General features: G+C 31.3%; 1 protein-coding gene across 2 annotated transcripts in view; it reads left to right on the top strand.

Moving 5' to 3' along the window:
- LOC105194044 (piwi-like protein Siwi) overlaps positions 1–21,428 on the top strand; it is a 96,428-nt gene extending 75,000 nt beyond the window's left edge. The window contains exons 8-11 of one of the 2 annotated variants that reach the window (XM_011158757.3): positions 1,814–2,093; positions 2,247–2,599; positions 11,473–11,881; positions 18,955–21,428. In XM_011158757.3, coding sequence (XP_011157059.2) covers positions 1,814–2,093; positions 2,247–2,599; positions 11,473–11,881; positions 18,955–19,598 — 1,686 coding nt within the window. In that variant the 3' untranslated portion in view covers positions 19,599–21,428. The remainder of the gene's footprint in view (positions 1–1,813; positions 2,094–2,246; positions 2,600–11,472; positions 11,882–18,954) is intronic. The other variant, XM_026140245.2, reaches the window with a different exon arrangement.
- The last annotated feature ends 4,856 nt before the right edge of the window (positions 21,429–26,284 follow it).

The raw sequence follows: 26,284 nt of genomic DNA on the forward strand, positions 1-26,284 counted from the left end.
AATTTTAAATTTCTGGATATGTATTTTAATAAGTGAAACATCACTGATTTTTTTAGAATTTTTTGTGAATAAAAAAATAATTAAATAATTATGTTTTTATTTGTCATAATCGGAATAGCGGGTTAAAACTTGGTGAAAATTGTTCTTTTCTTGAGGGCTAAAGATTGATGTATGGTAAATTTATTCTGGAGTGGGGGCAGATTTTATATACAAATTCGGCTATATCCTTGTATAAGAATTTCCTAAGAATTTTTAGATTTTTTAAAAATTTTATTTAAAATTTCAGGTAAGAATAGAAGTTTTGAATTTTGCAGTTTTGATATAAATTTATGTTATTACCATTTATGCATAGCATCTTGTGATCAATGTTTATCAATGTTATAAAAAAATAATTTTTTAATTTTTTTGGTTAAAATTTTGTTCATTAATTAATTAGAGTTTCACATGCGATAATCTGTGCAAAAAAATTTAGTTTAGTTAAAAAATGTATTATATTTTCATATGCATATGGACGTTTCAGTTTCAGTTTCACTTCGTGAAGTACTATACAAAACTTAATGTTCCCAAATTTAATGTTTAACATATTGAAAACTTAAATTGTTATAATCTTGTGGCAAAAAAGTCTGAATTTTCTCATCGCTGTCCAACATTTGAACAATTTGAGTTTTTTGTATGCTGAACATTAAGTTTGAGAACATTAACAATAGGAACCTAACTGTCTCTAGTCACCAGATGTAATAAAATTTTATTGGTGTGTTGTATTCACTTGTACATTTACTATGCAAATATACATATGCGTGCAATATTGATACAGTAGTACGCGGTGATGTTTTGATGTTTTGTAAATTGTAGGTGCGTATGTGCATTGTAAATTATATATGTGTAAACGCATTAAATGAATTGTTATTTTCTATATAAAACTATCGACTCCAGTATTCGTCTAAGAGAAATATGAATGAAAAGATACTTGATTCCTTCCTTTTCTTTTTTTTAAGATGATAGATCTTGAAATATATTGGTTTTCTTATTTTAGTCATATAGAGAGCTTTTTTTTATAGAATTTATTTTCAAAATTAATATTTGTGGTACAATATTGACTCTGAAAAATTTTTCTATACATACACACACGCACACACAGGGTATCCTATTTTAAAAACGCACTTCGATAATTCTTCAATGAAGCATTTTCAGTAAAAATGTTTCAGACAAAAGTTGTATGGTTTCAAGGGGGTCCTAAGATGGTGTCATTAATAGTTGCTTGAAGGACACCTTTAATTTTTTAAATGGGACTGTCTACTTTTTATTTACATATTTTTGTAGTTTATCTCGAGACCTTTCCACACCACAAGAAAGTTTATTTTCGTTAAGTACCTTCCGAGTTGTGAGGTTTGAAAGCTACGGTATACTGTAATTTTCAAGCGTTATAACTCTGAAAGTCCTTAACGAAAATAGACTTTCTTGTAATATACTAGTAAAGTTTAGTTATATTTTGTTAAAATTATAGTAAAATTTTTTTAATTCCGCGTTATCTTACGACTACCATGGTTTGAGGACAAATTTTAAGAGAAATTTTTTTTCTGTATATATACTTGAATTGACTTATTTTGAACATTAATACTTGAATTAACAAAGGAATCATGCGAATTTTTCTTACACTATACAATGTATCTTTTCAGGAAATAAGAGCTTTAAGCGAAATTATTTATATATTTTATTTTACTTTTAATTTTATTAATTATTTGTATATAAGTATATTCTTGTTTTCTCGGTTATGTTGCATATGTTGAATGTGTATGTGTGTGTGTGTGTGCAGAGAGCTTTCTCTAACCAGGTGATTGGCACGGTAGTCCTTACTGATTACAACAATAATACGTACCGTATTGAAGACGTAGATTACTCAACGACTCCTAATGACACATTTACCTTGAAAAACGGTGAGAGAATAACGTATACAAACTACTACAAAAAAAGATACGACATCAGGATTTCGAATCCAAGGCAGCCAATGTTGGTGACGAGATCCAAAACAAGGGATAGACAAGCTGGAGAGGGAGAGCGCGTTTTTTTGGTGCCCGAATTATGTCGTACAACAGGTGCTTTGTATTATTGTTTTATTGACTTTTGCAAAATTTTTTTTCCATTATTTTTTATTTTTATACATTGTCTTTAAATTTAATAGCAAACAAATGTTATTACAAGTATTTATGAAATTCGTATTTTCTGCTTAATTTTACTATTATTTACAGGTCTGACTGATGCCATGAGAGAAAACTTTAAACTCATGTCGAGTCTAGCTGCTGAGACGCGTCTTAATCCCACAAGACGCATTGAAAAATTGATGAGTTTCAATAATAGACTTCAAAACCAACCTGCTATTGTGCAGGAATTAGCCGAGTGGAACTTGCAGTTGGATAATAAGCTGCTCGAAATCCCCGCGCGGGAATTAAAAAGAGAGAAACTCTTTTTTGGTTATAACATAACTGTTAATGCAACGAATGGTGATTGGACAAGAGAAATGCAGACAATGAAATGCATAATTTCTCCATCACTGAATGATTGGGTCTTCATGATTTCGGAGAGAGATAAGGGTCTAACGGAGGTATTTCCATATCTATATTAAAAATGGATTTTAAATATTAATACATAGATCAATGTGTATACGTATAGAAACAGGATATTCTTGGTTTGAGAACATCTTTATTTTTGAAATATTAAACATTGGAATGAGAAGCGTTATACAGTGTTAAACACAATATGTTTACATGAAAAATTTTGTATTTAGAATTTTAAATTTTGTGTTGTGACATTCTAAGTAACCTCTTGCAAGATGTAGTTTTTGGAAGATCTTGTTCCGAAAACGATATCTATTCACGGTTCTCGAGATTATCATTTAGATGACTACGGCGTTTCCAACATCACGATTTTTGTAAGCGGATGTCGCATTTTCACATTTGAATCTAAGTTCTTGTACTGAGGAAGACCGTTGATTAAAGGTCGAAACGTTTACATTTATTTGGCATTTGTTTTTGGCACACAACACCCAGCACGGCTTCTTAGCTCGTCTTGTTTTATTTGAATTATTATTCATAAGAGCCTTAAAGTTGTATTTGTTTTTAATTTTTTTAATTTTGTATTTTTATTTTAAATTTTGTTTTAAATTTTGTATTTTTATTAAGAAAAATATATAGTTCAATAATTTTCATAAATTGAGAGAAAAAATATTGAATAGAAAGTAATAATATTTAAAAAAAAAATAAAAATATAGCGTAAACAAAATAAGAATATATTATTTAATAATAATTTTTATGAGTTGAGAGGAATTAATGTTAGATAGGAAATAATATTTTCAGACCAAGAAAAATAGAATTGTTAATAGTAGAAGAGATGGTATTATAGGCATCCATTTACATTTTATTTAATGACTTGTTAATTAATATTTTGAAATTTTAACAGTTATATTATTCATCGAACTGTTCAATAAATTTTAGACTTAAAGTTGTGAAATATTTATTACTTAGGACGTGATTTACGAAAAATATGATGACACAACGTGATGGATGGAAGAGAAAGGGATGGTAATACAAGTCATTACAAAAATAAGTTTAAAAAATTAAAAAGATTTTGTTTAAAAAAATTCGATGTTTTGTTACAAAATTATATTTTATTAAAGTAAATTGTTAGATCCATAATGTAATCGCAAAGTTCAAGATAAATACTGATATACATATTTTAATTACAAGATATAAAGAGCCAAAAAGGCAATTTTTATAAAACAATCTTTTAAACTTTTATATTTTTAATTATGGAAAATAATAAAATATTGCGAAATGCAAACATTTACACGTAATTTACCTACTGTCGACACTACAAATTTATTCCAAGCATAACAAAAATCATTACGTCATCAAAATAACCACAAAATGATTAGTAAAATCATTTTTTGATTAATCACAATTCACTTTATTATCATTTTTACGTTATTGCCACTCGTTCTGCTTGGGTATGGTACATATCTTGTGAATTATCGGTTAGAAAAGCAGTGTGTAAAAATATCGCATGAGTGCGTCTAGGTGCATCCGAGTGTATTTTATCCTTATTTAACATTTGTTAAACAACAAAGATAAAATATTTCTAATATTTCTAAATACCTCTAGAGTGACACAATCGATAAATATTTTTATATGAAAAATTTGATATGCCCTATACCATCAACACACTTCTGACTACATCAACAAAATATACTATTGAATAACTTTGCATAACTTGGAATGTGTATAACCGAATAAAAAGTTTAATTTACTTTCTGACAAAATTATTAGAATATAACTTAATTCTCAACTCCTACATTTAATTAATTACAACACCTCAAATTTAAATGTTTTTGCCACCATATAGTCGTTTTTAAAACATTACCCTTTAAATTCAAAGCGAGGAATAATGCTTGACGGTGCTGCTGATATAACTTCAAAAAATATTAGTAAGAGCGATGTTGTTTGAAAGGTAGCATCTGAGACATGGTCTTTTTTACGCATTTTATCTAAAGAAAAATGCCAGCGAGACTATGAAAATGATTTATTTGGCCTTAGGTGAAAATGCTATAGCATTTGTAAAAATAATTTTACAAGTTTCAGGATGATACGGGTTGCCCAAAAAGTAATGCCCCACATTTTTTTTCTCAAACAGTATATTGTGCAACAAGGAGCCAAGCTTTGCCGGTCTCGAAGCGCGCGTAGCGCAGCCGAGTGCTGAAAACAGCGTCCGAAGTCGAGACCGGTGCTTGGCTCTGTGTTGTATATGGTACTTTATGCAATGAAAGTACGTTTTTCGCGGCATTCCAAACAAAACAAGCGCATGGCGTTTTTCTGTCACTGCCTGTTTCTGTTAAAGGTTATAAGAGATAATTGTACTGTCTTTGTTCATGCATTTTGACCCTACGCTTAGCGCATGCGTCAAGAAACGTTCATAAAAGTGCGCATGCACGCCTTACGGAAATGTTGTCCATTTAAGATTGCCCATTTACGCCCATGTTCCTGGGAGAACGCGAAAAACGTGTTTCTATTGCATAAAACTATTCTACAAAAATGATGTTTACTCGTATGAAAGAATAATATTTTATCTACTGACTATTTTTCTACATAATCTTCAAGTTTTATTTCTAAGACTGAATAATATAAAACGCAGATTTCACAATTATTTTTTATCTTATAGTTATTTGTTAAAAATATATTATTTACGTAATAGTAAATAACTGGCCAATAAAAATTGATATTATTCAGCTTTTGGTTGAAATTATAATTTTGTATTGGTAAAAATATTTTTGAGAGAATCCCAATGCGATCCCAAAATTTGCTTTATGATGCGATATTCTACATGTATTAAAGTATTTTTGAGAATTTTTCCAGATTTATAAAAAAAAGAGAAAATTGTTCATTTTTTTATTTAAATCTAAAAAATTAATTTTTTTTAATACTATTAAATTTTTCCCACTAAAATTAATATTTTTGAAAGTACGGGAAAAATCCTAAAAAAATTATTTTAAATTTTAGCTACAAATGTTAAAAAAAGAAAAAAATTTTCTTTCTTTTTTTTTTAATTTAAACGATAGCTTTCAATATTTTTGATGCAAATCATATAATCATTTTTTTTTTTTTTTTTTTTTTTGTTATCATTAACCTTATACAATATATCCACTAACATGTTTTCATTATCATTTTAAAAATCCCAAACAGTTTATTTTTAGGTGGACCCCTTTCACGTGGAATGGCCCATATATTAAACAAAACAGGCGTGCACCTATATAGCTTTTGATGTTGCATAATTTCACATAAATTACAAATTTAATATTACACTGTTAACCCCTCAATCCATAAAGTTAATACACGATTTCCACGATGACAGCCATTCACGAAGTTAGCGCAACGAAAGAATTAATCGGCAACGCGGAAAAGCGATACCGATTGATTTAACAACAATAATTTTGATATATTTTGATATACATTTGATATATTTTTTTACATACTTTTTTTTAGAAAAGATACATCAAAATAATAAACAGCATTTTATAATAAATAAATTTTAAAACAAGAATTGAGAAAAATATTTTTAATGAAAATAAAGAAATACTGTTGTACAGAATTCTTAAAACCATTCAACTTTTATTTTCAAAATTTAAATATTTTCTATTGTTTATAATTTTGATAATTTTCGTTTAAAACGAAAATGGTTCTTTTTTTATCTCCTTAACGTGTAACTTAAAAAAAAAGTACGTCTTTATTTATAATTTAATATATCTAAAGTTTGTTAAAATCAAAGGGAGACACTTGATGCAAGTTGACCTATTATATATGGAGACACCTTGCAAGTTAATTTAGAAAGAAAATAGAAAGAAAGAACCAAAGTTAAATTATAGTTACTGAACAAAAAGTAATTTGAAGAAGTTATTTTTAAATTCTACTTGACTTTAGAAATTTTTTTTGTGAATGAGTAAACAATTATTGTGGACTACAGTAAAGATCATTCAAATTTAATTGAGTGCGACTTTTAAATTAAGAGCAAACAAAAATTCCACCGGGGCAAACGTTTGCAAAAAGGAAACTTAGTAATTAATATATTATATTGGACTTATATTAAATTAAAACAAGACTGGAAGGCCTATGTCAGTAACAGCGATTTTTGGTGCTAAATATATATATATTTTTTAATTTTTACAATTTTTAACTTAAATGGTGCGCTGCATATTCGTCGAATTTGAAACACAGTCATGAAACCGGAATAGTAATATTAATGCTTTTAGAAGCATATATAATATCTCCCTCTCCCCGAAAAAAACTGAAGTATTTTATTGCGAAAAAAATAATACTTTAGCCAGGGTGCAAACCTGGATTTCTCGAATGCGGGCGTCCTATCACTTTGATCACCGAGGCATGTAATTTAGTACTTTTCAACATTGAAGTACCAGTATGAAGTTAGCACCCCAACATTGATTTGCTTATAACTTTTGAACTGGAAAGGAGAGAAACAAAAATTCCAACAGGACATTTGCGGGCAAATAATAGGTGGTAAACGTTTACAAAAAAAATTTGGCATTTTTTCAACATAGGGGTACTAATTTCACACAGGTCTTGAAGTGAAAATCAATTCGGTGATGTTGCATGAATCGAAAGAGATGTAATCCGCTATGGTTTGGATTCTAAAGTTGTTTTCGTCATGTACGGTCGCATATTTTCGTAAAGCAAAATCACCTTCCAGCGCCAGTAAAAGGTCTTTTCTTTAAGTGCGTCACTGAATCTAATCAATTGCTGCTGGTAATACTCAGAAGTGACTGTTTCGCCAGATTTGAGTAATTTTATAGTAAATTTTTTTTTTTGTTCCACCAAATACACATTTTTTTTCGTGAATGTTTTATTTTGCCTTAGTGGTCAGTAGCTCACCTGGACAACCCACCCTTTTTTTTTTTTTTTTTTTTTTTTTTTAATAGGCCGGTATTTGTAGTTATTTTTTATTTTAAAATCGTCTTAAGTAATGTCTTAAGATGCTAATATGCTTCTCTAATTGGTTGATGGTAATATTAAGATGGTATTTAAGGTTTTAAATATAAAAATCAACTATGAATAGTGACTATAGAGTACTCATCTTTCATCACCAATCACAATTTTGTACAAAGTCTTTCTTGAATCGTGATAGTAGAGACAACCGTGTCGAGGTCTTTCTTTGTTTTTAGAACTGAACGCATACGGAACTCAACGGCCCACTTTTTGAATTCTACCAAGCTTATGTCAATGTTTCGAAATGGATCACTGCATTGCAAGTACATTTGTAAGCTTTGATCAAGTCTAATAAGTATTTTCTTCTAAAAGCTGTTACAATTTTTTGTTATTTTTTTGGTTGTTTAGGGTGTTCTTCATCTTGAAGATTGAAATTACAATCCTGAAACTTTTAAAATTACTTTTTACATGTGCTTTAAGACACTTTACCTAAGATCAAGAAAATAATTTCCTTAATCTCGCTAGCATTTTTCTTCAGTTGAAATGCAAAACGGATGAAATGCTTTTTGAACACCGTCACTTTCACTACTGTGTTTTGAGATTATATTGGCATTACCGACAACTATTACATTTTGTTTTAAAACTGATTGGTAATGTTTTAAATCAAATTGTGGAAAAGAGATTTCAATTTGAATGAGCATTTTAATTGATTAAAAGTTGAGAATTAAGTTGTACGCCTAATGCTTGATGCTATGAATAATAATCAATTGATAAATCCTAAATTGCTATTTTTCTTATAATTTTAATATTTTGGAACCATTCTTGATTAAATTCCAAGTAAATAAATCAATATCTTTTTGTATTCCTGTCTAACAAGTATAATGCAAGCGCTTGTAACAATGTTCGTCAAAAGTAAAGTTTGAAAATATAAAAAAAATTGAAAAAATTGATCTCGGTAGTAATAATAATAATGATGTTTTGTTTTTTTTTTTAACATATGAAGTTACGTAATCAGTTGACGCTGAGGTGCACAAAGTAAAAGGCTTTTCAAAATTAAAAATTTTTTAAATTTTAAAATGAATATAAATTAATGTTAACCCTTAAACGCTCAAGTGGATCTGGGAGACTTTTCCGAAAAAAACTTTATTTTCGTGTCATTTTATTTTAGCAATGAAGTTGGTCAATCATAGCAGTCGATAGAGGAGACTTCAAACTTTTTTTACCTAGTTCGAATTTTTTCTCATTTTGTCTTCACACAGTAAGTGATCGAAATTCTAGGGGAATTTTCAATATGTGTTTAAGAGTTAAAGATTATTTTTTTATAATTTTGGGAAAAATGTCTTAAATACACATTATGTAAATTGATAAATTTTGGTGATCCTATTTTTTTAGGAAAATCTAGTTTTTCTTTAAAGCAGTTAGATTTAGCTTTAAAATTATTTCTTAAAACTAATTGGCTAATTACCTGTAATGTACAGACAAATAAGGAATGTAATAAAATTGAAAAACAATTTAAGATTTTTGAAGGAATACAAGAGAGAGTCAAAGAATTTATCATTTTTATAGAGCTGTTTCTTAATGATAAGTCTTTTTCCAATAATCTGAGATATTTATGAAGAAAATATTAATTTTTAGTTACAGAAATGCACTTGTAGAGAGTTTTTAATAAATAAGAAGATTGAAATAGAAAATCCAATAGATCAATTATTGTAAGAATATATAATGTAGTCCAAACTGCAGGTGGTTTAGAGTTGAAATTTATTCAAAAAATGATTATTATGACGTGGAATTCTTATCAAGAATATTCCAAATCATTATAGGCAAGAGGCTTAATAAGAATAAAGAAAAAGAAAAATTTGAAAACAAAGTATATTGTATTAATAAAAAATGTATGTGGGGGAGAGTAGGGAATGTGGCATACTTAAGGCTCCTGAGTACTCGCCGTGGTCATATTGAAGTCGTGACGTCAGAAGCGAGAAATTGCGTGAAATGACACGTAATTTTGTCAAACATGCCATTTGTAAATAAAACCAATTTTGACAAAACAGACTAGGCAGATGGCTTTAAAACACTTCTAAATATTGGTCACGACTATCTTTCTTCTGCCTTACATTCAGTAAATAGTTGTAAAAAGCATGTAAAGTGAAGCTATTGAAACAGAAAAACACGGTCACATAATTTTGTCAAATATGCCATTTGTAAATAAAGCCAATTTGGATAAAACAGATTAATCAGATGACTTTAAAACACTTCTAAATATCGGTAATGATTATCCTTTTTTCGCTTAGCAGTCAGTAGTCGTAAAAAGCACGTAAAGTGACGCCCATTCAGACAGGAAAACACGGATAGCTATTGAAAGAAGTGAAAAATGTACTTTTATGTATAAAATTCAAAGAAACTTTACTCGCAGTCCATTTTTACGCATTTAGTAAATACGAGACAAGTCATTTTCACAATGAAACACATAATAACAAAATGACATGCACGACAATATCTCATCGTCAATCTGTCACGTTTTACGTGTATTAGTTCTAATTTTGTCCGCGACGGAATGTCGCTACCGTCAATGCGGAGTTCTCGGCTGAAGAGTCGGGAGCCTTAAGGACTTTTCTTAAAAAACGATCTTTTTTTATGTAATATTTGCATGTTACCGGAAAGATGGGAAAAAAATTATAGAAATTTTAATTAATTTATATTTTAGTTTTTTGTAATAAAAGATTGTAAAAATTTAAGAATTGTTGCATTGATGTAATATATTTAGAAACCTCCTACATTAACTTTTATTAACTGCCATTTTGTTTAAACATAACTTTAAAAAAGAAATGACTACATCGAATAATATATCTACTTTCTACATTTTACTTTCTGATGAGTTCTGTAGAAATAATAATGGTCACTATAAACATTGTTTTTAAAAAAGCTTTTGAATGACTTTATTTTGTATTATTTTTTGATAAATTTTAATATTAAATAGAGAAATTTAATCTACAACAGGATGAACACGACTTGTGTTTGTGTGAAAAAATTTGGTCCTATTTTGATTTGTCTCGGTGTATGCGCTTTTTGAAGTATGAATGTAATTTTTAGTTTATTTCATATTGACCATAGACAATTTTCTACTGACATCTAAAAAACATGAAGAAATCAAGGAATTTCCAAATTAAAATTTTCTGTAGTTTATTTTTACGTACACAAAACTAATAAAAAAAAAATAATTTTGAGGAAAAATAACGTTTGTTTTTTTATAATTATAATATTTTATTGTGTGTATATTGTTAACTTGTATTACAATATATATTGATTGGTACCTGTCGTCTACTCTTATTGAAGTTGTGACGTCATAAGTAAAAAGTCGCATAAGTTTTATCCGTAGCATTTGTAAACAAGGAGAATTTGGATAAAACAAAATAATAAGATTGCTTTAAAACACTTGTAAAAATGGGTTTTGATTATTCCTTTTTTTCTGACAATTAGTAAATAGTCGTGAAAGGCCCATGAAATGAAGTCTATTTAGGCAGGCAAACATGGTTCAGCTGAAGGTTGATCCGTGACATATAAATAAAAAGAATTAGGATAAAACAGAATAATGTAATTGCTTTAAAACATTTATAAAAATGGGCCTCAATTATCTTTTCCGTCTAACAGTTAATAAAGAATTGTAAAAAGCATGTAAAGTGAAGCCTATTCAGACGGAAAAATACATGGACAATTATTGAAAAGAGCGAAAAGTATGCTTTTATGTATAAAATATAAAGAAACTTTAAATACAGTCTATTTTTATTTGGTAAATATGAGACAAGTTACATTTTCACAACGAAACATAACGAACTGACATGCAAAAAAAATTTTATCATCAAACTGTCACGTTTTACGCCTATTCTAATTTTGTCCGCGATGGTACGCTACCGTCAATACGGAGTTCTTGACTAAGGCGCCAAAAATTTTAAATGAATATCGAGTTCTGATTTTAATTGATATTTTATTTCAGGTCTTTTTGCGTACCTTAATCAAAGTAGCAGATGGAATGTCATTCCGCATCGCGTTACCGACGAAAATATTTATTCGTGACGATAAACCGAGCACATATAACTCTGAACTCGAAAAAGTTCTGTCCAAACAAGTACCGCAGTTAGTATTCTGCGTGGTGTCGAACAATCGCAGCGATCGTTACTCGGCGATTAAGAAGAAATGCTGTTTAGACCGTCCTGTACCATCGCAGGTCTGCCTGTCCAAAACAATGACACATAGGAATGTTGTGTCTATTGCTACGAAAATAGCGATTCAAATGAATTGTAAATTAGGTGGGGCACCATGGTACGTGGAGATTCCATTGGACGGGCTAATGATGATCGGATTTGACGTTTGTCATGACACAACAATGAAGAACAAAGATTTCGGTAAATATTAAAATTTTTAAGTTTCACAATTTTACAAGATAAGATTATGCGAAATTATAATTTTTTTTAAGAGTCAGCAAGAGAGGATCGAGAAACCCACGATAGAAATTTGAACTCCTTAGTTATATCATTCAGCTGTAGTTGAGTTGCGGATTTAGCAGTACTAGTTATGATGCTTTTTTTCTTGGAAAAATAATTTTTTTTATGATATAACTTGCAGTTTAATTACAAATATATACAATTAATTCAGTTTTCACGGTATATTTTTGATTATCATTTTTTTTTAAGACTTAAAATACAAAATTTGAGTAATTTGAATCTTTTTATTAACCCTTAAACACATCGATCTTGTAAAATACAGAAACATATTTTTGGGTCTGGAAGACTTTCAATTTTGAGAAACTATAACTTTGATTACAATCAATATTTTTCTACGATTTTTTTTTTAAACGAAAGTTCAAAATCTTGGGAGTGTGACTGCACAATCGGAATTGCCAAAAAATAATTTATTGTGAAGTTATAAAAGAAAAACCATTAAGCAAAAATGAGAAATCGGTCAAAAATCCACTTTTCCTTCAAAAAATCATATCTTTGCAACAAAAAACGTTTAAGAACTTTCAAATACGGCGTTTTAAAGCTAAAGAGTCACACTTTCAAAATTTGACAAAGTCATTTCTTTTAAAAAGTATAATTATGTAACATGGAGAATACGAGGTATTTTTGGGCAATTAAAAATCTACTTAAAAAAAATCATATCTTTGCAACAAAAAACTTTGAAGAACTTTACAATACGGTGTTTTAAAGCTAAAGATTCATACTTTTAAAAAAAAAATTATATCATTGTCATTTCTATTAAAAAATGTATTTTTTGTATGTAACAAGGCGAATATGAGGTATTTTTGATTAAATCATGTCTAAAATTGAAAATGGATGTGTTTCATGATATATTTTGGAAAAACTCCCTTTTCTACAGCATTTTATAGTATTCCAACTTTAGACAGAGTATATGCGAGTTACATCTGCAAACCGACCTGTTCGAACGTATTTTGTCCAGTTTTTTTTATGTAAAATACTCACAAAAAAATTTTCACTTACACACTATATGGGTCGCATTGACCCTAACAAAACTTTGCTGCCGTGACATTCGAATTCTAGTTGACCAAAAAAGTTGATCAACCATATCAATCGAAAGAGATTTCAAACTTTTTTTACGTTTTGATCCAAACCTCCTATCTCATTCCGTCTTCACATAGCAAGCGTTCAAAAGTTCATATGGGGTCTCTCAGACCCACTTACTTGTTTAAGGGTTAATATAAGAAAGAAATCGCAAGAGATGTGAGGAATATTATTTATTTAAAAAAAAAAACCAGCATGAGATAATTGAAAGCTATACTATATTGTATGCAAGAACAGATCACATTTTTATTTTTTATGAATTTTTATATAATTTGAATTAAGTAACATTGCGCCAATGATCTTGATTTTTGACATATGTCAGTATACAGGGTGATTCAGAATAACCTTATGTCTTTGAAGAGACATATTCCTGAGGTTATTCTGAAACAACTTTTTTTGGCAAAAATTTGTCCGAAGCTTAGTTTTTGAATTATAAAAAGAAATACTGATCTAATAACTGGGCGCGTACAGCGGTGAGAAAGCCGGTACAATTCATCATTTGAAATGGGCGATTACGTGAAACGATCGCAATGATCAGCTGGCAGCTCGAACACTGCCCCCCCCCCCTTCTCTTAAAACCTTTATCCCATTCTCATTTTCATTTTTTTCTTATCTATTTATCAATTCATACACTAACACTAAAATAATGCTAGAATTAAAAACGATATTTAATTATTTGATATGTCTTTTATAATTTTGTACGAGTAAAAAATATTCTTTTTAAGTAAAAATATTTAAAATGCGTGATTGAAACATAAAAATGCAGAGTGAAAGAGAAACAGAGAGAGAGAGGGGGGAGGGGAGTTCTATCAAATTTGAACATGTATACTCACTTATCCTGCACAGCAATCAGCTTTATTTTCACAAAGAAAATCCGTATTAAGGCTCCTGACTCCTCAGCCGAGAACTTTGCGTTGACGGTAGCGACGTTCCGTGGCGGACACAATTAGAACTAATACACGTGAAACATGACAGATTGATGATGAAATGTTGTCGTGCATGTCATTTTGTTATTAGATGTTTCATTATGAAAATATGACTTGTCTCGTATTTACCAAATTCGTAAAAACGGACCGCGAGTAAAGTTTCTTCGAATTTTATACATAAAAGTACATTTTTCACTTCTTTCAATAGCTATCCGTGTGTTTTCCTGTCTGAATGGGCGTCACTTTACGTACTTTTTACGACTATTTACTGACTGCTAGGTGAAAGAAGGATAGTCGTGACCGATATTTAGAAGTGTTTTAAAGTCATCTGTTTAGTTTGTTTTATCCAAATTTGCTTTATTTACAAATGGCATGTTTGACAAAATTACGTGATCCTGTGTTCTTGTTTCAATAGCTTCACTTTGCATGCTTTTTACGACTATTTACTGACTGTTAGGCGGCAAAAGAATAGTCGTGATCGATATTTAGAAGTGTTTTAAAGCCATCTGTTTAGTTTGTTTTATCTACATTGGCTTTATTTACAAATGGCATGCTTGACAAAATTACTTGTCATTTCACGCAATTTCTGGCTTCTGACGTCACGACTTCAATATAGCCGCGGCGAGTATTCAGGAGCCTTAAACTTAAGATTTTCCTCTTTTTTTCTTAAATCACATCACTTGTCACATTCACTGCAATCATTCTCTTGATCAAAAATTACTAACGCATCACTTTATACAAATCACTATCGTTAAGTACTATTAGTCACTACTAATCACGCGTGAGAATTACTCAAAAAATGAAGCACGTGCATGTGACTGTGACCTCAAAAATTTCAAAGTTATTTCGGTTTTTGACGTGTTCAAAACCTCGCAGTGCCAATTTTTTTTCCCTAATAATAGCTACATTTGTTAATTGTAATTAATTTTTATTATTCTTAGCAAGATATTAATCGTTATATATTATTTGTTATATGTAACAAAATGTAATGATCAGAAAGTTTATTTATTCGAGTTTATTTATTTTTATTCATTGTACAATTCTGGCATTGCTGTACAATGTTGTGAGTGAAAATTTACGTAAAAGCATTGAAAACACAAAGTGACTGTACACCATGAACATTGTATAAAAGAATAACGTGTTTTACAAGAATATTTAAGCCTGATCTACAATATGCTTTTTGCTTCCTATTTCTTGCTTTTTGCCTCTTGCTTTCTTGTCTCATCGCGCACTGTTTTACCGACAATCGTGTTTTTGTCACGTGTTTCTTGTCTTTTCTGAAGTTCGTCAAATTTTATCTCGGACAAGAAAGACAAAGAAACATGTTGGTTAGGTTAAATACGACCACGGTATCGTGGCGAATCGAACATAAGTCTGATAAAAAATATGTCTAAATAAAAAATAATAAAGAAAATAAAGCTGAGATACAAGTAAACGAAGCTTTTGGCGAATTGTTTGCTAATTTTGTGCAGAAAAATCCTTGCCTTTTGTGCATGACGATGTTTCTCGGCTTCGTGTGACAAAAATACACAAAGCAAGGAAACAAAAAGCAGAAAGCACAAAACAAAAAGCAAAAAGGACAAGACAAAACGCAAAGAGCACATTGTAGATCAGGCTTTAGTATTATGTAAGTTTACAGGAAAACATAATTGATTCACATTACTAAAAATGTCGCGATCATGTGCTAACTTTGACGCGTACCAAGCAAATTGTAGCATATTTTTAAATTTTGGCGCAGATAATAGTGTTTTAACGATTGAATTCTGATTGCATCATATCGCGTATTTAACTCTGTTCTTCGCCAACAATATCAGGACAATGTACAGCAATGTCAGAATTGTATAATGAATAAAAATAAATAAATAAATTTGAGCAAATATGCAAACTTTCTGATTATATTTTGTTACATATAACAAATAATATACAATAATTAATACCTTGCTAAGAATAATAAAAATTAATTACAATTGATAAATTGTAGCTATTATAGAGAGAGAAAGAGAGAGAGACACTGCGAGGTTTCGAATACACGCTGCCGCCGAGGACAAGATAGAAGGCGCGCATCTTAGTCTCCTAGGCCACTGCGTTTCACGCTTTAAATTACCGCACAATAGTACTTAACACACCGCGCAGCGAATGCCAAACTTCACATGCAAATGTCTCTAAAACAAAGGCCCATGCGTTCAAACGCTCTGACATTTTTTATACTCTCGATTACCCATTTCGAATAAGCTAAGGCTCATCTGATTCCATGTTTCACAATTTGTAGCATTTCCTTGTTAGAGTCAAATTAATAGCTAAGTTTACTTACTTTTATATCAACGCAGTCTTGTAAAAACAAAAGATATTGACCGATACATTGATCTAGCTATCACAGTAAACAAGGTTTGGCAACAGCGCGAGTTTTGTCGACTGTACGTATTTGCTCTCGTCATGAGCGTGGCGCTCAGACGTATCACACGTTAACATCTTCAAAGCATTTGATAAAAATTTTACGAAAATTGAGAAAATATACAAATATAATCTAGAAGCTTATAAGTGAAAAAGTCAAAAAGTTTCATAGTCAAATTTTATGCCACGTTCATGTAATTAACAAAATTAGATGTGACCTGAGCGTCCACCTCATACGGGAGCAATGGAGGATTAAATAAAATTCAAGTGGTATTATCTGTGTATTTTCAATGAAAAATCTGTTCTAACCCAAATAGATGTATTTTATTTTAAAAAGTTTCCAGTTTTAATATATAACATTTAATCTCAAAGAATTAAAGAGGAAAAAGAAATATAAAATTTTATTGAAATAAAAAATTTTTGAACTACAAAAACTTGGCGCTACTAGATGTCTAAATACAATCTAAAGATAATGTTATAAAAATAATAATTACTTTCGAGCTTAAAATATTTATAATAAATTATAATAACAACCGCGCCTCTTGACAAGTGTGGAAAGTTAGGGTTAAATTTTATCTTTCTGACAAAATTATTTCTTCAGTTATTTTTTTTACATAATGTAAAATTAATAAGCAATAAATATGGTATATACATCCACATACATTCTTTTATTTACAATTTTTTATTTAAGAAAGTAGTAATAGAACACATAAATCATTCTAAATTGACATTGTGTGCTTAATTACCTTTCGAATTCTGTACTTTCGCTGAGCTAAATATGTGTATTGTAAACAAATTGTTATGTCATATTTAATTCATATTATTTCTTTTTTAATACTTTCTCAAATTTAATATTCAAAAGTTAAAGCTTTTTTTCTTTTTAATTGAATGATTAAGGAACATCTCTAAAAGTGCCACAATATTCCTAAAATATTATACGAATATTATTAAAAATTAAACTAATATTAAAATAATATTCAGATTCAATATTTTTAATATTTTAATATTATGGGAATATTATTACGAGGTGTGTTCAAAAAGTATCGCGAATTTTGTGTTTTTTCAAAAATTATTTATTTATTCATGAATATCTATTTTGTCCCCTTCAAAGTAATCCCCATGAGATATTATACACTTGTGCCAACGGTTTTTCCAATCTTCGAAGCACTTCAAAAAATCATTTTTTTTTATCTTGTTCAGCTCCTCCTTCGATGCCGTCTTTATCTCGTCAAGCGTAGCGTAACGTCGTCCTTTCATGGGCCTCTTCAGTTTAGGGAACAAGAAAAAGTCACAGGGGGCCAGATCTGGGGAATACGGTGGCTGCGGCATCATTAGTGTGTTGTTTTTGGCCAAAAAGTCGCGCACAAGCAACGATGTGTGAGCAGGGGCGTTATCGTGGTGCAAAAGCCAATTTTTGTTCTTCCACAAATCCGGGCGTTTCTGGCGGATTGCTTCGCGCAAATTGCGCATAACTTGCAGGTAATATTCCTTATTGACCGTTCTACCCTGTGGCAAGAACTCATGATGCACCACGCCCCTGCAATCGAAGAAAACTGTCAGCAAAACTTTCACATTCGACCGAACTTGGCGCGCTTTTTTCGGTCTTGGTTCGTGCGGCAGCTTCCATTGAGATGATTGAGCTTTGGTTTCCACGTCATAACCATAAACCCACGATTCGTCACCAGTTATGACCCTCTGGAGCAAATTTGGGTCGTCGCGGACAGAGTCCAACATCTCATTAGCAATGTTCATGCGATGCTGTTTTTGGTCGCAATTGAGCAATTTTGGTACGAATTTCGCGGCGACCCGTCTCATGCCCAAATCATTGATAAAAATCGAATGGCACGAGCCAATCGATATGTTTAGGTCCTCAGCAACTTCTCTAACGGTGATTCGACGATTGGCCAATACCATTTTCTCCACTTCATTAATTTTTTCGTCTGTTGTTGAAGTGCTCGGGCGTCCGGCACGCTCTTCGTCGTTCACATCTTCTCGGCCTTCTGAGAACATTTTGTACCACCGATAAACGTTGCTTCGGTCCAAGGTAGCTTCTCCGTATGCCACAGTCAACATTCGGAATGCATCCGCGCACTTAATTTCGTTTTTCACACAAAATTTGATACAGGTTCTTTGATCCATTTTTTTGAATAGGTAAAAATCGAAGACGATCCAAAACACGTGCAAGCAAAGCAGCTGTCAACAATTAAGTGAACATTCAAAATGGCCGAGCTTGTCGGCATAAGTGAGAGACATGAGTACCAACATAACGCCACAAAAAGATCGAAATTCGAATATACGTAACCCGCGAAAATTCAAAATTCGCGATACTTTTTGAACACACCTCGTATGTCCATTTTTATATAATATTTGTAGTATATTGTTTTAATATTTGTGAAATATTGTGAAGATATTCTACGAATATTATTGTAATAAAAAATCAATAAATTATTATGCACAAAATATTCACAAACTTTATAATTGTTTTAAATGTTATCTTTGCGATAATTTAAAATATTAAAGACATCAAATTCTCTCGATTTCATTGAACTCGCGTTAATAACGATTTGTTATTTGTTACAGGCGCTACAGTGGCCACTTTAAATAAACCTATGACAAAGTACTTTAGCGCGGTAAACGCGCATGAGAATGGCGAGGAGCTGTCGAATGATCTCTCCGACAATATCTGTAGGGCTGTGCAAGCATATTATTCGCTTAACAAGTCTCTGCCGATACGCTTTGTGATTTACCGCGACGGCGTTGGCGAAGGCCAAGTATCGCAGGTATTGGAGCGAGAGGTCGCGCAAATAAAAAGGAAGCTCGACCAGATGTATGGTGCTCCGGATAGGTACACCATGGCTTTTATAATCGTAACGAAGCGTTTGAATACACGATTCTTTCATAATGATGACAACCCACCCCCAGGCACGGTGGTTGATGATATCATCACAAGCCCAGTTAAATACGATTTCTTTATTGTGTCGCAAAAAGTGCGACAAGGCACGGTAACGCCCACCGCGTATAGTGTCATCTTCGACAACCTCCGCCTAGATCCCGATAAAATACAACGTCTAACGTACAAATTAACCCATATGTATTATAATTGTTCAAACACTGTTAGAGTACCGGCACCCTGTCATTATGCTCACAAACTTGCGTTCCTAGTGAGTAAGTTCATTCATCGGGCGCCGGATACGCAACTACAAAATACATTGTACTTCTTGTAATCTTTTATTTTGTAACATTAGTGTCATATCATTTCACTTTTGTATGTCTTTTTTTGTTTTTATCAGTTTACAACTCAAGCGAATTACTTCGATAAGAAATGAATTTTATTTTTGTGATATTAAGATCGTAGAGGGTTTGGGGTTACGACTAAACGTTACAGTACTTTTATTGTTTTTATAATAACGCTGTTATAAAGTAATGCTCTAAAAAAAAATCTTTTTTTTTTTTATGACAATATTAACATTAATATGAAATGTTATTTAGAAAAAAATGATGAACTTTAAATTGGGGATATAATTAGCATTTATATCAGTGGTTATTTTAGCGTCCTAACTTTTCAGATAATTTTTAAAACTCTCGCTACGACTCTTGAATCTATATTGAATTATTATAGAAAAAAAAATGCATTTATTTCTCATATAATATATTGTGAGTGTATATTCAATATGATTGCAGCAGAAAAGATCATATTAATCGGAGTTTTATCGCTCTGAGTTGTCGATAAATGAACTTCCATAACTTAATAAAATGCTCGATTATTTTTAATGTGCCATTCATATATACTTTTTATTACACTGTTGTAATCATTGATTTCGGAAATTTTGTTTCCCTCTTTGCGATACTGCGTTCGAGCAATTGAAATATTACGTTATAATTACTATGAATCAGTTTAAGTAACAGTTTTAGTTTTATCTTTTTTGTATACCAAAGTTATTACATACATTTATAAGCTATTTTTCTTCCGATTTCAAAGTTTACAATATAAGTGATTATAATATATATACATATATGTATGTATGTGAATGCGTATGTGTGCATAATAAATATATATATATATATATATATATATATATATATATATATATATATATATAATTTTTTTTATAAGATATTTTCTAATAAATATGTAATATTGATTTGTGAGTGAAGAATGTTTTTGACGACGCCAATGATAAATATAACTATACTTTTGAATAAAAGTGGTAATTAAAATTTTATCAAATTATCTCAAATTATAATCTGTGATTTGAAAACGTCTAAAAACAATGAGAAAAAATTTTTGCATCCACAATTGAATATAAATCTAGCTTACATTTGCACATTTCGAAACAAAAAATATGAATTTTAAGAAACTATCTAGCATTTTTTATTGGTGCCAAGTTATTATTAAATAAAATGTTTATTTTGAAATAGAATTGTTACAGTGTGAAATACTTTTTGTATTTGATCGAATTAAAGCCATATGTACATATAATATGCATAGTATGCATGAAAGAGAACAAAATGCGTGTGAGAAAGATATACATGGAAATCTTTGCCCTCTGTGCGCATGTATTAACACTGCAGAGCTTATTAAAATTTTTATTATTAACTTTTAAAGTTCAGTACAGTAAAAGTTGAAAAATATGAAGTTTCATATGTATTTTATTTATATGTGCGCGTGCGCGTAAACCGATTTCTCACGATTACCATATAGAAAATGTATTTTAGGTATTTTCATTTATTTTAAAATTATATTAATTTTTTGTTACATTAACACTTCTAAAATTACATGCATACAGAGGACAAAATACTTTTGAAGTTTAATGTATACCATTTTCTCATTTTAAACACATTTTTGGATCATAAAAGGTGAAGACATTACAAGTTTATATGCTTTAAAAGATCTTTTAATTATTTTAATGCAACTTCTATTTCAATATTTAATGCTGCCAAATTTTATTCTCGAATATGCTAGCTAGACATTTATCCATTTTTTAGAAATGAGTTTTTAATAGTTCTTATGTTTCACTAATGTATAATAAAATAAATCCTTTATGTCTCACATATTCTTTGAGTTTTTTTTATATATATATATATTGTCCTGTATTTTTTTTGCGAGAGCGGAGGCGAAATACCGATCACATAAAAGCGACGATCCGAATCTATATCAAAATTGCATCAAATCGTGAGATGTTGGACGCCAAACGCGATTACAGGTTGCGTCAGCTGATCCGATAGTAATGTATACGAAATTACCAACGCAAGTACGCGTTGGTAATTTCGTATACATTATCATAAACCATACGTTACTTTTAACCAACGCGAAACTGAGAAATCATCGCTCGCACGCGGCCGATCAGCCAAATCCCCTAACCGGTAGAGAGGCAGAGCGGAAAAGATGGGGCGAAGCAGATAGCCCTCGTAAAAAAGGAAAGAAGCAAGCGAGAAGTTACACGAAGGCCGACGTAACAGAATTAGAAAATATATTGTAGCAAGCAAATCAACATAAGAAAGTAACGAGCAATGTTAGACAAAAGAAAGTGTTCAAGAAAACGCGATTGACGCAACTAAACCTGCTTCCTCCCCCTTTTTTTCTTGAAACGCCTTTATGGGTCTCCGCACCTGTGGGGGCAGGACGCGGGGTATGTAAGACTCTTCGACCTACAAGTGGCCGGCATACTCACTGAAACCCAACTTTTTCCGGCGTCTGGGCTCGGGACGGATCACGGAATCGAACTAGCATGCACCGCGATCCATCCTAGCCCAAACGGGTCTCCCGAAAGCAGGGACCCCCCCTCCGGAGTTAGCAGCTCGACAGAAGTTGAGCCCCAGCCGCCCGAACCGGGATGCCAGGAGTGCGACGGACCCCCGTAGAAGAGGGTCCTAGGTTCACACTTCCACATCCCAAGCCTCGGAACGGGCCAGCCGGGCAACTACCCCGCCGTTGATTCCGCCCGAGGCGTACCTCCTCAACAGTGGAAAGAGTGGGCCCTCCGTCCGGTCTAGCCGGCGCCGTGAGGGTCCCCCCTCCCCACTGTTCCTTCTTGGCTCGGCTCAAACCTTCAATGAGGGGAGCGGTGAGCCGCGCCGAGCCGGGTTTTCCCAACAGCGACATATTGTCGCCACTGACGTCGGCGAACTCCGGAGAGGGCGGCGAAACACACTCTCTTTCCGGCCAGCCTTCGCGCTTTCTATCTTGCAAGGGGAGGACCAGGTGAGAGACCCTGGGATTTTGATCCCAATTTTTTTAGTTATTCTGGAAGCGAAAAAAAAATTTACGTCTCCCGGCGTTTCATCGAATAGGCCTTAGTTTCGAAACAATAAATTTGTGAAAATTGGCCATACCGCGGCGCGCCATATGAGCCTTCCCGGTAACTGTTCTCGCAACCAGTGCAGTAGGCTCCGTGCGTTAGGTGCTTGCTTCACAATCGTAAGATCCGGGTTTGCTCCCGGATGTGTGCAATTTTTTTTTCTTTTTTTTAAATGTATTTATTTTGATGATGTTAATATAGTATGCAAATTTCTAAAATAGAAAATTTAATTTAATATCATTTTCTAAACTTCAATTTAAATTTAATTTGAAGAGAATTTGAATTCAAGTAATAATATTTGAAATAATAAATAGGTAATAATAATGTATAAGTTATTTGAAATGGATAACATATAAAGGCAACGTATCTAAATTTTCAAATTGTTTAATTTAAAATTTAATTAGAAATAATATTAACAGTATTTTAAAATTCTAGTTTTTAAAATAATTAATCGTAAAAGAAGAATAATAAACAAACATCTGATTATGAATGTGAATGTAAATACTTTTATTACAAAATTTAATTAGTCAAATATTGCAGATTTATTACAAAATTAAATTATTTTGATGGACAGCAAGGACAAAACGTGAAAGAATTTCGGCTTTATAACCGACTACATATCAATGCAAAGGGATTAAAAACCTCTCGTTTATTTACCATTTTATATTCGCTTCTTTTACCAGTGTTAAATTTAAACAATTTGAAAATTTAGATACGTTGCCTTTACAGGGTGTCCATTACCTGGAAAAACCTGGAAAGTCATGGATTTCACATTATGCCCCCTGGAATCCTGGATTTTCCTGGAAATTTGATCAATTTGATTATTAAGTCCTGGAATTTTTTGAAGTTTTACTTCTAAAATTTTATATCTTTTGACAAAATAATTTTTTACATTTTTTAAATTTAGTTTATTGAAATCACAAATATTACATTATATACGTCTTTCAAATTTGTGCACTTTTCATATACCATAGAGCATGCGCATGTTATCATGGCATTTTTATATCGCTATATGTACCTTATCTGACAGGTTTCCTAACCTAAATTCGTCAACTTTAACAATTGATATTTCACTTCGGGGGGGCAGAGCAGCAATTATTTCTGTCATCTTCTTTTATTTTGAGCAAAAAATTTAATTTTATCAAAATTGGAAGTAAGGCCCAAATAATTATCCAATGTAGAAATTTTGTTCCTATGGTTTGGATTATTTTCGGTAACAAAAATACAAAAATTAAAGTAACAGTATTAACAATTACAGTGACTATTATAATATCCTCGAATGCGCCCGTCGTAGGAATTGTAATAGTCACCGTAGTTATTAATACTATTACTTTAATTTTTGTACTGAAGATGATCTAAATTATAGAATCAAAACTTCTATATTGTTAATTTTTATTCAATATTAAAGTTATTATTTGATTATTATGCACAGATTGACGGCTTTTATGATGTCAAAATTAATAAAATTCCAAGAAATCTGGCTTAAAAACTCTGAATTTCAAAACTGGCTACAGCCTATAACAGAGAAGCCAAATTATGCTCACTGCATTTTATGTTATTGCAATATTTTTTTGAGTAATATGGAAAAGTCAGCTCTTGTAAGTCACATGAAGAGCAAGAAACACATTGACCGATGTAATTCCATATCATTAAGAGATTTTTTTAGCTACAGCTGACGATTCTGCTTCAGCTATTTCTTCTATTTCTTCCTCTGAATTATCTCAAGTAAATCCTGAATCTTCGTCTACGTGTTTCTATACTAATCAATTTTTACCTAATCAATCGATGCAACATGGTATTGAAACATTTTTGTTGAAAGATGATATTATAAAAGCTGAAGTACTATGGTGCATAGAAACTGTAATGACCCACAAATCATTGCGTGATTCAGAAAGACGTACGTGTCCTTAAGAAAATGTTTACGGATAATTATATTGCTCAAAAAATGTAACTGATGAGAACCAAAATTGGATACTATATATTATTATGTACGACATCGCTCCTTTCTTTAATAAGAAATTAATAGAAAATGTAAACCGTGCAACTTTTATTGCTGTTGGCTTTCACGAATCTCTCGACAAAGTTATAAAACGTCAACATGGATAAAAATGTAAGATTTTGGTAAGACGAAGAAAAAGAAGTAGAAACACGATACTTAACTTCACGTTTTCTTCGACGCAAGAGCAACGGATTTTTTTGAAGCATTTAAAGAAGGTATTGGAAATCTGACAGAAAAATTGCTGCAAGTATCTATGGATGAACCAAACGTAAATTGGACTTTTTTAAAATAATATAAATTGGAATTCTCAAATAACAAATTACTTGATATTGGAAGTTGCGGTCTCCATTCTTTGCATTGTACATTCAAATCCGGTATATGTGCTACAGATTGAAACATTATCTCATACATGAGAGCATTGTATAATCTTTTCAAAGATGTGCCAGTTCGTAGAGCTTTATACATTCATTATTCCGGTTCTGATATTTTTCCACTTAAATTTTGTCCTATAAGATGGTTGGAAAATTGTGCAGTAGCTCAAAGAGCAATTGATGTTACACAATGCATTAAAAAAATGTAGAAGGTTTACAACGAGACAAAATTAAACCAACGTGTGAAAGTTATAAGATAATTGTAAAATGCATTCAAGATCATATATTATGTGCAAAGTTTGCTTTCTTTAAACCTCTTGCTTCCGATACAGAACCTTTTTTAAGGGAATTCCAGTCAAACGCATCTTTGGTTCCTTTTTTACATAGTGCTCTTTGTTTAATGTTGAAAAACGTATTAGAACGTTTTATGAAACCCGAAATAATAGACAATATGTCATCAATCTCATTAAAAGATGTTCAGACACAGGAAAATCTACTTTCAGCAAAAAATATTATATTAGGATTTGATACTCTAAAAGCAATAAAAAAAGTCGACATTAAGAATGTAGATTTTCTTCAATTTTGACAAGATTGTAAGAAGTGTCTCCAGAAATTTGTTTCCAAATTAATGACACGATCTCCGTTAACATATACTTTGACAAAAGCTGTTACTTGGTTAGATCCAAGTCTTATAACTTCAAATTTAAATTTAGCCAAGAGACGTTACACAATTTATGTAGTATTAATAAAAACAATCGTTTAGCTGGATCAATAGCTGATATCGTAATTCGACAGTTTCGAGACCTAACATCGCGACCGTACATCATGGATACCATGAAATCTTATAATCGTAATGAAAAACGCTTAGATCACTTTTGGCGAAATATTGTAGGCCAAGATTTTAAGGAATTCATGAATGTAATAATAATGATTTGTTGCCTTTCACATGGCAATGCAAATGTAGAACGAGGTTTTTCAATAAATGCTGAATGTCTTTAAAAATATGCGGGAAGAATCCATAGTTGTGCGTCGTTAAATACATGATGCCGTATTACATGAAGGTATTGATGTTTTACAAATACCTAAAGCTCTTTTGCTTATTGTTCGAAATGCTTATTTCCGTTACATAGAAGATCTTAATCGACGTCGACAGCAAGCATCTGTTGTAGAACAAGAAGCGTCTATAAAAAGGAAAAAACTTGAGAAGTAACAGAATTGGAGAACAAACGTTTAAAAATTCT

The sequence above is a fragment of the Solenopsis invicta genome, chromosome 14, assembly GCF_016802725.1.
Source record: "Solenopsis invicta isolate M01_SB chromosome 14, UNIL_Sinv_3.0, whole genome shotgun sequence".
In the NCBI taxonomy this organism is placed as follows: Eukaryota; Metazoa; Arthropoda; class Insecta; order Hymenoptera; family Formicidae; genus Solenopsis; species Solenopsis invicta.